General features: G+C 30.6%; 1 protein-coding gene across 2 annotated transcripts in view; it reads left to right on the top strand.

Annotated features, from left to right (window-relative positions):
• Positions 1-14,647, top strand: part of LOC106458997 (histone-lysine N-methyltransferase SETDB1-like) — a 176,024-nt gene that overhangs the window by 37,618 nt on the left and 123,759 nt on the right. For both annotated transcript variants that reach the window (XM_013918562.2, XM_022385368.1), the window contains 4 exons: positions 1,032-1,119; positions 10,277-10,350; positions 10,557-10,630; positions 11,140-11,198. In XM_013918562.2, coding sequence (XP_013774016.2) covers positions 1,032-1,119; positions 10,277-10,350; positions 10,557-10,630; positions 11,140-11,198 — 295 coding nt within the window. The remainder of the gene's footprint in view (positions 1-1,031; positions 1,120-10,276; positions 10,351-10,556; positions 10,631-11,139; positions 11,199-14,647) is intronic.

Here is a 14,647-nt window from a genome sequence, read left to right as displayed (position 1 = left end):
CTACTTTATTACCATTCTTTACAAATAAATTTGGCATCAATACGTAATTAATAAATCAAATTTAATATTATATAAGTTTTATAAGTTCTTAATTTTATAAGGAAATATTTAAAAAGGATTTATTTCATATTTTTTCTAGAGTGGTTACAAGGTTGGTCAAATCATTGGAGTCTGTAGAGTAAGAGTAGAAAAAATAACAGATAAAATAAACATTCTACTGAAACAGGAGTGTGATATTTATTTAGGAGGGTGCAGAGGTTATGCAAATGGAACTTGAATATTTTCAGACAAAGAAAAGTATTATTATCTTAACATGAAAATCACTTTACACCCAGAGCAGTCAACACCCTGACACTGTATAATTACGGACAAAGTTTTATTAAAAACACTTAATTATAAAGTCCAATTTTTTTGTCTACAAAAGACTTGATGTTTACTGACACCTTGCAAAATTTTGTGAAGATACATTAAGTACTTTCAGCATTATAGCATGTATACCACCATGGTTACAAGGTCATGTAAAATACACAAGCCCATTGTGAAAGTGTTAATAAAAGTTGCAGGAAGATTATAGTATTTCATATAAAATGTTTTTATTTGGCTAAATCTGAAATAGTTACTATAATAATGCTTAAAAAACTTGAATTAGAAATGTATAAAAATAGCATTTCAGATGTACCTTTTGTCTCCCACGTGTCATTGGGTAGGAAACTTTTTGTTCAATACTATAACTTATCAACCAGACTGGGTGATGAGAAACAAAAAGTTTATATGAAATACTGTTTATACATGTACAAAAACTTTTAAAAGCTAAGATTGCAAATACTAAATACTGATGAAACGTGAACCAAAAACCCTATTATTTCATAAAAAGTATTGCTTTTAAATATATTTCCTTCTAGATAATGTGTTTCAAAAGTAATGTTTGAGCATGTTAGATATGATGTTAGATAGGATATGATGGTTTTTCAATAGGCTTTGTTTTTTGTCAGCAAGTATTTAACTAAAACTGTGTGTGTGTATTTCATCAGCATATTACAGGGATGAGCACTGGAGTCTTCAAGCTGCCTTATATGCAGGTATTATTGCAGAACCACCAAAAGTTATGAATAGCTACAGGTGAGAAAGTATTTGTAGAAGTTGTATTGTAAAACTAGTCATTTTACTTTTACAACATGCCTTAGCTACAGTTAAATTTCATACCACAAGGCATCGGAAAAACATTAATAAGTGAAGATGAAATTATAAGTAGATTACTAGGGCTAAATGCTTTGGTTAATATGTAAGGATGATCAAGTTGAATGGTTGATTTGTTTGATCAATTGAAAGAGAAAAGGGAGGTTTTTGGAATAACTGAGAAAAAATTAAATGTAGAGAAATGTATAGTGTATAGGATTTTTATGTAATGGGAATAATTGAAACCTGCTTAAATGTTGACAATTTTGATGACAGTAATTTCTTTGAAATACATGGTTATAGGTTGCTTAACAGGGATAGAGTACTAGAAACTCAACTTACCAATATTTACAAGCTAGAATATATAATAAGAACTTCCTAGCTTTTCTATTTGCCGAGATATTAACAAACTCACCACAGTTGCTCTGCGCACCACTTTGTATTTTGAAAATACTTGTTTATCTACACTTACTTCTCTTAAGTGCCTCTTTAAAATCAATTGAAAGCACTCATTTTGAACTATGTTATCCTTTTAGTCTTCCTGAAGTACTTACATGGGTTAATTTGATATAACTGTTGAAGAGTTTGAAGTGTGATGATCAAGGCGATATTCCAATCAGAAATGAGTTATTTTATACCCATATATAATGTAGTCAAGAAACCTGATAAGTTACAGTGGATTTTTGTATCGATATAGGAATTTGTATTTTTTTGTTTTCCAAAATTCGTATATAAAATCAACAAAAATTAATTTCTCTACATCTTCAAAGATGCTAAATTTAATGAGGCTTAGAAAGTATGACGCAAGAATACAGAAAACTTTGTAACATCGTAAATAGTAGAGGTCATTGTTTTCTATACGTTTTTTATTTACTGCTCTGTGTTTTACGAAAAATAACTGAAATTTAAGAATTTAGTTGTATATAGTAATAATTTATATACATACGTAATGTATGGTAACTGGATATGCCACCATGTTTTTCAAAATACTGCTACATAAGCACTAAGAGTAAAAGATTTGTACTTTCTAGGCCAGTTTTATGCCATTCGATACAGTAATGCGAGATGAACATACGCTGCCTGATTTACAATTTGTGTAGTGGAATTATTAGTTAGACACTGTTCAAAAGTCAATAAACTAAAATATTAATAAATATAAATAGATATGTTTTTGATGATGAAGAACCCACTTTGAGACTAATTATGCTTGGAGATGGCTTGAATGGGTACTGCAGAAAACTTTAATATAAGTTTAACATAACAGTAAATGTACAACATTTCGACAAGGTTTTGTCATCATCAGGTACAAGGAGTTTACACTGACACAGATATATGTATGTATGTATGTATACACACACACACACACAGTGTGGAACAAAGAGGTCACATGATCAGATATTGTTGCACGACTTAGAAGAGATATCTTGGCACCCCAGGGTGTTGGTTTAGAGTAGGTTTGTTTTGTTCAATTAAGATGGATTACTTGATTTTTTGTTTTTTGTTTAAAATTACTGTGTTTTTAATACATATACTATGGTTTTTTGAGTTGCAACAGTGGAACATGGGACGGTTTTTTTATTGTGTTCTGTGAATCTGGTTTCCAATTTTATTCCTGTTTCTGCGATGTAGAGTTCTTGGCAGTTATTGCATGTTATTTTGTAAATGTCGTTGGTATTGTGTGATTCTAAATAATCACATTGTCCATTTGCTGTTATGTTAAACTTGTATTAAAGTTTTTCTTCATTACTCATTCAAGCCGCTATCTCCAAACATAAATAGATATATTGTTATAAACTTTAAACTATTTAGAATAAACAGTTGTGGTTTCAATTATTCTAGAAAAACAAAAGGATAAATCAACTAACTGCACAAGGAAAAATACATGAAATATAAAGCCTTTCTGAAAAAGCAAGTGATATTTATTTAGAAGGTTTTAGAAATTATGCAAAATCACAGCAAACCGGTTTTGCACAAGTCACAGTGTTACGTTCTAAATAATTTCAAAATAAATATTCGTAGACATATCTTTAGTAAAAATAATTAATTAGAATATCTGTTTTTTTATGTAATTAAGACTTGATGTAAATGAAGGATATTATGTGGTACATGAAACTTTTACTGAAGGGTTGCACATGTCTGCCAGACACACCATAACATTATCTTAACATGAAAATCACCTAGCACTTGGACTAATCCACACATTTACTTCAAATATTCATGGACATGTCTTTAGTAAAAATAGTTAATTAAAATATCCGTTTTTTTATGTAATTAAACTTGATTTAAATGAAGAACTTAAGCCATTAGTTAGTGGATGGGATGGCCAAGATGAAACAATAGGTTCCTTTTTTTAAATTGTATGTACAAAATCCTTGTAATGTTTACTGATAGTCTACAAAATTTCATGAAGATATGCTATTGTTTTTCTGATGTTTTTAGATGTTCAGTCAAATCGACCAAGTCTGTAGAGAAAAAATAACAGATAAAATATAAAGTGTGACCCAAAAAAACTTTAGATATTCATTTATGAAGTTTTAGAGGTTATGCACATGAAACTTGGAAACTCAAAGATGAATATTAGTTTTTAATCTTAACTTGAAAATCACCTAGCACTTGAACTAATCCACATGCTGACTCCAAATATTCATGGACCCATCATTTGTAAAAATAGTTAATTAAAATATCTGTATTTTTGTTTATAAAAGATTTTATGGTTACTAAGAGCTTGCTAAATTTTGTGAAGATACTTTAAGTACTTTCAGAGTTGTAGTATGTATAATATAACTTAGTTTAAAGGTGGTTATAAGGTTGTGTAAAATACATGAACCTATGTCCATAGTGTTAACAGAAGGCTTGGTAAATATTTGAATGAAAAAGGGCTGGCTTTGAGTGTTTTAAGAGTTTAGTATAGTGGATAGGATGACCTAGATGAACCAACAGATCCCTTGTTCTTAAATTGTATGTATTATGAACTTTCAACTACAATTTTAAGGTTTTTATAATAAAAAAAAAACTTGTTCAGAATAAGGATTTTTATGGGTTCTAGTAATGTCATATTAATTTAGTAAGCTATATTCGTTTTATATATGTTATTACAACTTGATTTCAATGAAGAAATTACCCATTGTACATTGATTTGGTTAGTGTGTAAACCCTTTCATGATGGATATACCCTTTTTTGCACAAGTCACTATGTTGCATTCAAAATTTAATTAAACACCTTTGATATTAATGTATGTGAATGAAATTAACATTATAACATATGTTATTATTTGAAGTTTTATGTTATCTAAGTTTAAGGTTTTAAGTCTTTTATTTCAAAAAAAACCTTTAATAAAACCCTTTAAGGTGCTCCTTCAGAGCTAACTATTATTGAGTTACACCAATAGATGACATCAATGCATGAACATGTTATGCTGCTCTTTGTCGATGGTCCAGTGTAAAGGCTGAACTTATATAGAGTACTATCCCTTTTGCATTGATAAGCTCTCACGTGATATACATGTAACTAATTCTTCCAATTAGAAGTCCTACGTTGTTAGAAATTGGTAAATAAGTAGCCCAAGAGTTGGCGGTGGGTGGTGACGACTGGCTGCCTTCCCTCTAGTCCTAAACTCCTAAATTAGGGATGGCTAGTGCAGATAGCCCTCGTGTAGCTTTGCGTGAAATCCATAGCAAACAAACAATCTTTATGAGATATACTGCACAAATTAAATATTATATAGTAAAGCTAAATTTATAGTTTTTGAACTGAATTCTTATTCCAGGTTTTCTTAGCAGGGTATACTAAAAATAAAAACTCGAATTATTTTCTGATGTTTAGTTCAGCAATATGTGAAAACCTACACAACTTTACTAGCACAGAAAATACTGTCCAGACACTTTATTTTGTTGGGAATATGATAATCTAATATTTTGAGATGGACCTTCTAATATATATTCAAAATGCATCAAGTGAAGGAAATTAATGTAAAACATATTGCATGTAAAAGGTATTGCCTGGCTATGCAACAAAGTTTGTTACCATGAGGTAAACAAAGCATACGTTCATAGTTTTTCTTAGTTGTGTTCATGCATGCCACTCTCAAATTTAGAGTTCCCATGTAATAACTCTTATCTATTTCTTTACACTGCATATAATTATGTACATAAAAATGCCAACCCCTTCTGCATAATGAAATCGTTGTAATTATATCGGTTTCTTTTTTCACTTTACATATTACAGGAAAACTATCACCCCTACCACTGAGTCCTTATTGGAAATGTCCCATTTTTCACAGCATCAGGTCAAGTAACCTGAGGCAAGTTACAGCTACATTGTCTAATTAGTGGTATACTACTGAAAAATGACACATCCTTATGAGTAAGTGTAAAAAAAAAAAAAAATCAACTGCCAAGAAGTGTATAAAATTGCATCTCTTGAGAAATAACAATTGCAATTACATAAAATATGATAAAATTCCCAAAACGTATTTAGTATTATGATTTCAAAATGAAGAAATATTCATAACTATGTAATGAGTTGTAATAACTTGCTAGGTTACCTGCTTATCTTCGTACTAATAAAACTTCTATAATACAATAGACATTCTGTGCACTGGGAAGTATACAACTCATCTGTCTTTCATATAAACTGTTATAAAAACTGAAACTTTAGTACAGATAATTTCTGTTGTACATATGTTTATATGGGAATTTCTACAGTGACAATATTTGAAAGATAGTCTCAACATGTGTGACTGGAGATAAATATCATAAAACTAAGTACATGGATGCAATCATTATGCACAGTTTGTACAATCATGTGTGTGTATATAAATAAAAAAAAAAATTAACATTTATATTTCATTATACACTGCAATTTACAAGATTTTTTTCACATTTTTGATTGTGAACTGAAAAATAAGTAGTCCTATAGCTGTCTGTCAGTCTGGATAGGTATTTGGTAGTTGTGTGCTACCATGGAGGGTTAGGTTCTATTCACATTTCTTCTTCCCCAATACTCCCATAACAAAGCATTTTGGCCTGATTTCAATTCAATGTTTGACCTTCAGCTCAGCAAATAAAATGTAAAACCTGACTGCCATAATAATAGGTGTCTCTTGCTTCTCCCTTAGCACCCAAAGGAAAGTTCCAGGAAACACTATGCAGTGTTCGATGAAATAGCTATAAATTGGGCTTATTCAGACGTTCTGAGTAATAAATACATAGTAGTTTCTAGAGGAAGCCCAGTCATATTCACTAACACTAGTCATGTTCGAAACAGAAGGAAAAGCTGCAATTTTACATGTTTATAACATTTGCTTCGAATATAAAACTAATATTTGTAATGTTACAGTGAAATAGCTGTGTAATATAAAAGATATGTATGAACTCATTTCATAATGCATTTCTTTCATATTTAGGGTGGATTGGCCCACCAGGCAATTGATTCGTTCTTGTTTAGCCAGTATGCAGCACATGAAAAATTACTGGGGTGCTATTAGTGGTATTGTTTCCCAGTCTGGTCCTTTAAAATGTCAATCTGCCTCTATCTGTATTCTTTATATTACACAATGAAAATTAACATCAATCCAAATTCTATGTGGTTGAACTTCATAAAAAAATATCAAATATACAACATAGCTGTATTATTGCAAACTCTGACAAAATGAACAAACAACAAAATATGTATTAAACTTTTATTTAGACTAGAAAACACTTGCACTTAGTAAAAAAACAACAACAATTATTTGTAATGTAAAGGTAGATTGGATTCATAACATAAATGTATAAAAATCTTGCACACAATAATAAATGCAGGTCACAATGCTGATAATACTTGTATATCTCAAATATCTTTGAAATTCATGGTTAGCAGATGACAATCTGCTGGCCAACATTTATTTGTGAGAGAGAGAACATTCTCGACCACTTTTGTTTCTGAAGAAGATCAAAGATCCACAAAAATTTACCAAAACCTAGACTCAAAGAGACCCTCCAGAAGATTATTCAATATAACTTTATGTTACTATATCTTAAAACTTTTTAGTTAGAAAACATACAGAATCCTAGATAATGTATATATTATATTCATATTTATCATAATACTTGAAAATGTTAATTTTATTTTCCATTAATTTTCTTTTTCCAGACTTCCACCTTTCTTTTACCGTCAAGCACAGAAGTTTGGCTCTCGTTAAACCATGCTGCTTGTCATTCTTGAATCTATTATTTCTGACACTAGTACCTAAAAATAAAATTGATCCAGTTTAGGGAGCATCTTAAAATAGTGAAAGAATTAGCATTTTCAGACCCTATACACTACAATATTTGATAGTTTTTATTAGGGATGATAATTTCGAATAATCAGGATTTGAGTACTATATATATTAAAATTGTACAATGTTTGACCTCTAATCACATTATTTTGGACAAAAACAAACACATTTTCATGTCTATCTTGACAGTATGTATAAAGAATGGGCACATACTAATGTTTAAATACAAAATGCTGTGTAAAGTAATTTACAATAAACACATATACTATTTATAACAGTAGTTCTAAATCCTCATAATATGATGTCAGAAAGCGATCTTCAGATATGTTGAAGTTTTGCTTCATTGAGTGCAAAGTTTTATTTTTAGTTTGTTTTCGATTGCTTATTTGATTAATCGAATAGTAATTGTATTCAAATACTTAGTCTCACCTCTACTTTTTATGATATAGATATTCTACCAATGTGCTATTCTGTGAATGTGTGTCTGTAAAATCCTTATATAGCTTACACAAATTTTACACGACATATATTATTTACTGTAGAGATTAGTGTCAGATGGTTTATTTTTAAGTTGTACATGTGGTGAATAAAACAAAACACTTATTTTCATCTAATGTAAATTTCATTTTTTATTATAAGGTTTTTTATTATCATAAGGGTTCCTCTCTTTTTCTTTTGGCCTCAATAACGTAAGGTAGGCACCTTGATAGCCATGTTTCTGACATTCTGGGATCAATAATCTCTGGTAACAAAGCTTCCAGAAAAAAAAAATTATACAACTTGGGAAACATTTGTGATTCCTAGAAAATATCTTTTTTCTTTATTTTCTGAATGTTTATCTTTTTGGGTGTCCACAGAACAAAGTCACAAAAATCTCTACCTGTAATATGCAGCTGCCCTTGAATTTGGTAGAAATAACTATGGTTTTCTTTCAGTTTCAGATTATCATTTTCCACAGTAGAGCAGAAGATTTTCATCTTTTTAGAAGCTTCAATTAATGTAATACACTTGGCACTTTTTGGACACTTTTAATATTCCATTACCTCCAATTGGTCTATCAGGCGATGTGCCAAAGAATCCATTTTCAACATCTACAAATAGGCCCGAAGGTTCGACAGTTATACCTGTCGCATTGGTATAGACAAGAATTGCAAATTTGTTTGCCATATTCAACAGCTGGTGTATTTAGGTCAACGTTGTACAAAATATGTTTTACTATACAGGCACATGGTATTGTCTCTCTCATCTTGCATACATTGTCAAAGTGTGCAGTAGTCAATATTTTACTTCTCTCCTCTTTCCACTTTGGGTTTATGTTCTGTCCCTTTGTTTCACTCTCAGTGTTATCCCTAATCTCCTTTGATACCTGCAATTCTATTAGAAATTCAGTTTTTCTTCTTTCATATTTATTTTATGTTAAATCAAGTTGCTGACTGTTTGGTCCATAGTCAAAGTTGTTTGCTAATAGCTTCACAGCATTTTTCTTTCCTTGTTTTCTTTGCCTCGGGCATTTGCAGCTCTCTTCATGACCAACATCACTGTACCTCTGTTTTCGCTGCATATTTTTTTAATATAGCAGATGGACTTTTGCTGAAAGAAGATTTCCAAGCTAAAATGTACTATTTGGGTCCCAGGAAGTATGATAAACTAGCACCTAGACAACGGCAGTGATAGGCACCTCTGCGAGACCTACTGATTTGTTTTCTGCCAGTGAATTTCGTAACAACATGCACATACGATTTGGCAAGGTTGCTAGTGTTATTTAAATTAGTCCATCAGATTTCCGAACAAGCATGTCTATAGCAGTCATAATTCTTGTGAGAAGGGAATGAGGCATTGTTAGGAGATTGTTTGTTTCATTGTTTTTGCTGACTGATGGACAAAAATAAGGTTTGCATTTTTCATGGCTTCCAAAAATATGATATGGACCATCCTTTAGATCATCTATGAGATTTTTTACACAACTGGAAATTTTGCTGCTATATCAAATTGCACCTCTTGATTATTTTTTGAGGCAAATTATTCTTGACTTGACTAGGTATTTTGCATTTATGTGCTTTTGCTAGCAATGTTGTGCAATACCTTGGTGTAGTGTCTGACCATCTGGTTAGCACATTCAACCTTCTCAACTGATCGACCATAAGGTACTCTTTCCAAAACTCTTTTATAAACACTTTATTTGCCATCACCAATAAGTACCTTGTTCCATGGATTCACTCTTACAGAAACATTCTACAATAATATCAGATTCCATAGCAGCAGATGATTCTTTCCTGTTTCTGTAGCATATATGTTCGGTCATTGTTCCCTATTTTTAATCTGTAGCAGATATGCAACATTATCTGTTTCAAATGGCAAAAAAAGTATCTTTCTTGTACAATGACCAATTATGACTGTGACTCCAGTATTAGAAGTATAATGATGACCATAGCTTCTTGTTTCCCCAGCCAGCATCAGCAATAACTTTTATCCATGTTTGTTTGATTAAATACTTGTTTATTTCTTGCATCACAGATTTTGTCTACTTACTGAATAATTTGCTGAAAAAAATACTGATCTATACATTTCAAATCTAAATTTTCACCGTGCAATGCCGGGTAACTCAGCTAGTTATTTATAAATTAGAAAATCTGTTGTTGAAAAAATTAGTAAATGAACTTAGCTAAAAAAACTAACTGAAAAAAAACAAAAAAAACTCTTGCTTCATTTACTTTAAGCTTTTTCAGTAAGAATGAATAACAACACAAACCATAATTTATGTTAAATTATCATGCAGTTCAACTGCCTTACAGTTCTGTTCTCAGAATTTGTAATTGACAGTGTCAATTCTTTTGTTTTAGGTATTTGGTGTTCTTTGATGATGGATATGCTCAATATGTAAAACATTCAGAGGTTCATCTAGTCTGTGAAGCAAGTAAGTTTATTAACATACTATTTAGGATAACTGTGTTAATTATGCAAAATAAACCTTGTTTTCTTTATATATATATATATTATTAAAAGTTTATTACTTTCGAGTCTGTAGAGTAATATAAACTCTTTGGATTTTGATAAGGTGCTTATATAGTGTTATCAAGCAATCAACCAAATAATTGAAATATAACTATTTTGTATTGTAAGGTAATGAAGTTTGGGAAGATATTCATCCAGACTCTAAACAGTTTATCAGAAACTATCTCCAACAGTATCCTGAGGTATGTTCATATAGAGCAAATTATGCATAAAGTAATATCAGTTTTTCAAAGTTAAATCATGCATTTATGCTTTCCTTGACAATCTTATTTAAAAATTGTAGTGTTTTGTAGCTTTACTCAAACCTTTCATAGTATCAGCTATTATTTGTATTACGTTTACATAGTTTACTTAAAGATTCTCCTCTCAAAAGCCCAACAACTTTAAAAAACAAGCAGATATTTGGAACCTTATGAGATTGGTCAAAATGTGATTTAATGTTACTGACGTATTAAAAATTGTCTATACAGCTGGTTTCTAATTCTATTCATGAATAGTTTTTGTATATTACTGATATTGGTACAGGTGCAAATTTATTATATGTTTGTTGGTTAAGCTCTGCTTTTTGAATAAGGCATTTAGCCTTATAATTGATAAAAAGCATTATATTCAGTTATTTTATAAAAAAAATAAAAAATAGAGAAGTTGAGTTATATTATAAGATTAAAAATATTTATTGTGTACTTGACAGCGACCCATGGTTAAACTCCAGAAAGGCCAAATTGTTAAAACAGAATGGAATGGATCTTGGTTTGTACTTTGGCTTTTGTATTTATATTTTGTCTACTTAATAATGGGAATATACATATTATACGATGCTCTGAGTATTATACACAATCTTGAGTTAAACCACGTGTAACAGTGTTGGTTCTGATTGATGAAAATGAAAATTTAACGGACTTCTGGATAATTCATGTAAATAACCATAAAGTGATTTAGATAGTAGGACACTCCAAAAGAAGAAGTTGTTTCTTGGATTTGCTGACCAAAATTTTACCTGAATGTTTTTATTTATTTAGTTTTTACTTGCCATTACTAAGACATAGTCAGCCTATATTTTGTTTATATGCCTGTCAACATCAGATGCAAAATCAACAAACTTAACTTTGTGTTGAGACAGCAATCTGTATATGTACATTGTAGGGTAGATCAGTATATTCAGCCTAGTTTGTGCGGGAATCAAGCAACATTAACTCTGTGTGCACAGGATCGGTCCAATGGACAAACCCATATCTATGAAGCTGTATATAGTTTACTATAGGTTTGCACTTAATACATGTATCTTCATGAATGTTGACAAGCTTTTAGTAAATGTTAAAAATCTGTCATACACAGAATTTTTAATAAAGAATTTCTACTAAAGATTTATCTTAATTTCTGAAACCTTTATGGAGGCAGTCTGAATGCAACGTGATTCTCATGGTATGAATAAAAAACTTCTTTTCATCTTATAGTTTTCATAATTTATTTGCATAACCTTCAGAGCCTCTAAATGAAGATCTAAAAGTTTTTTTTTTTTTGGTAAAACTTTATATCTGTTATTTCTCTACCCTAACACTAAATACAGTGAAGATTATCAGTGTAAAGTGAAATGGAAAGATGAAAAATGAAATAAAATTCACATTAATATTTTTTTTCTTTAAGTGTATTATTTTGTTAGATTTTCCATTTAATTATCATCACAGTTTCAACTGTTATCATTTTCACAACTGCTTTCTTTGAATTTTATGGTTCTACTGCCTCTTCCCTCTGTTCAAAACAGTAAATCACAGCAAAAAACAATTGGCCATCTGTCATGGGCAAGATGCATGATTCATGTGATCTGGCCAGCATGGCCAGAGGGTAAGGGTGCTTGATTCGCAACCTGAGGATCATGGGTTTGAATCCCTGTCCCATCAAAAATGCTCGCCCTTTCAGCAGTGGGGACATTATAATGTGTCATTCAATCCCATTAATCGTCAGTAAAAGAGTAGCCCAAGAGTTGTTGGTGATGACTAGCTGCCTTTCATCTAGTCTTTCACTGCCAAATTAGGGATGGCTAATGCAGATAGCTTTCGTGTAGGCCTCACTTTTTTGCACTTAGTTAGTTTTATTAAATGCAAGTCATGTAGCTTTTAAATATGCATTTTAGAACACTAAACATATATCAGGTACTAGCATAGGATGTCCCAAAATTACTGTAATAAAATTGGCTTTCCAACTAAGCTATAGATAAGTTTAAGAAAATTCTATATGCTACTCAGAGTTGAAATCAGCAATCACAGACATGGGATCTATGGCCAATTGTCTACATATGCTTACAAAAAATAATTAATACTTTCAGAACAGGCATCATTTTGTGCACATGTCAGGAGGTCTTAGTGAGTTACATTCAAAATTGAATTAACCTACTTCTTATCATGGTACATACATAAACTTGGCATAAAAATGTAGCTAATAATAAAAACTTTTAACATTTTAAAATTTATAAGGCAATAGTAAAAAACAAGAACTAAATTTCCCCTAGTGTGAGAATTGTGACAATTGTTCTCTAGATATATTCACTTCTCCAATTTATTTACCACCTCTCCAAAGAAGTATGAAACTTAATGTACAATACTCATTATAATGCTGTTATTGCTCAGACAAAGCATTTTGTTTTGTTACTGAGCCATAAAATAGAAAATCAGACCCCTCTTGCAATGCCCACCTGTCACATCCTCTTTTTCAGAAATTGCCAATAGTTCTCTCTAATGTCTAATGCTATATTATTTATAACCAATAGAAAGCCAATGTTTCAATCTATGAAATGACTTATTACGTTGTTTTAGGTACAGAGAATTGTCTCTGTCGCTTCCAGTTTGAACTTTATTCCCACAGGACACACATTGAGAAGCTTAGCTGAATTTTTAAAGGCTCTTGTTGCATAGTTTGATAACTAGAAAAATTGTCATATTTATGGGATATTGTTTTCTTTTTCATGTTATTATTCTGTGTTTGGTGCATTATTTAATTAAATGAAAAACTTTAGTGCATTAGTGCCATTAGTATAAAAAAAAAAGTAGGTTAAGTGTCATCAATAGTCAACAGTAAAAGAGAAACAATAGAACAATTAAGTACTTTTTCTTGTGTATTCTTTATTTATTATTATAACAGTAACTAATATGTAAAAATTGAAATTTCTCAGATTAGGTAAAATGAATTTTAGTAATAATGTTTCATGAGGTATATGCTCGCAAGCAGCTCAAGAATAACCTTTGCATTATTTAATTTGATAGAGTTACATGCGCTCCATGTTCACCAATTGATTTACAAATTTTATTGTACGAATATTAATTTAGACATGGTTCAAAGGGTAATAAAGCATTATAAAGATAAACAGTTACTGTTTAAAGCTACTTATGATAATCAGAAGTAGTTTCATGTTAGAATTTGAAGTCATTCTAGAAAGAAAAAAGGTTGATTTAGATTTATTTTGAACTTATTTTTGGTGGTTATGAGTTTGGTCAAATTGATTAACCTTGTATACAGAGTAATGGTAAAGACAACAACAGATAAACTATTAAGTTTACTGTAAAATAACATTTCATAGTTATTTAGGAGGTTTTAGTGATTACACAAATGAAATTTTCAAATCAATAAAAGCATTTTTAATCTTAACATGAAAATCACTAAACTCGAACTATTAAACAAAATTACTTGATGTATTCACAGACAAATCCTTATTTAACATACTTAATTAAAATCTGTATTTTTTTTGTGTACAAAAGTATTGTAATGTGTACTGAAAGTCTGCTAAGTTTTGTAAAGATACACATAGTGTATTAAAAGTTATAGTTTAGAAACTGTAATGAGTAAAAATTGTTATGAACTTGGTCAGCCCGTGGCAAAGAGTTAAGTGTAATAAGGTTTTGGTAGATAAAAAGTTCTCTCGTATTGGTTATAAACATGTCCATAAAATAATGACTTATGATGTTTATAGTAACTTGAAGTGTTGGATTTGGCAAATTTATTGATATCTCAGCAGATTGAGAAAATACGAGGTACATATTTTACATTCTTTCCTTTAACTATCTAATTGATTGATAATGGCTGGAGACGGCTTAAATGGGTAATGAAGAAAAACTTTAATATAAGTTTAACATGACAGCAAATGTACAACGTTTCGACAAGGTTTTGTCATCATCATCATCATCATCACCTGATGATGACAAAACCTT

This window comes from Limulus polyphemus, unplaced genomic scaffold (assembly GCF_000517525.1).
Source record: "Limulus polyphemus unplaced genomic scaffold, Limulus_polyphemus-2.1.2 Scaffold543, whole genome shotgun sequence".
Lineage (NCBI taxonomy): Eukaryota > Metazoa > Arthropoda > Merostomata > Xiphosura > Limulidae > Limulus > Limulus polyphemus.
This window is presented reverse-complemented; position numbering and strand designations above follow the sequence as displayed.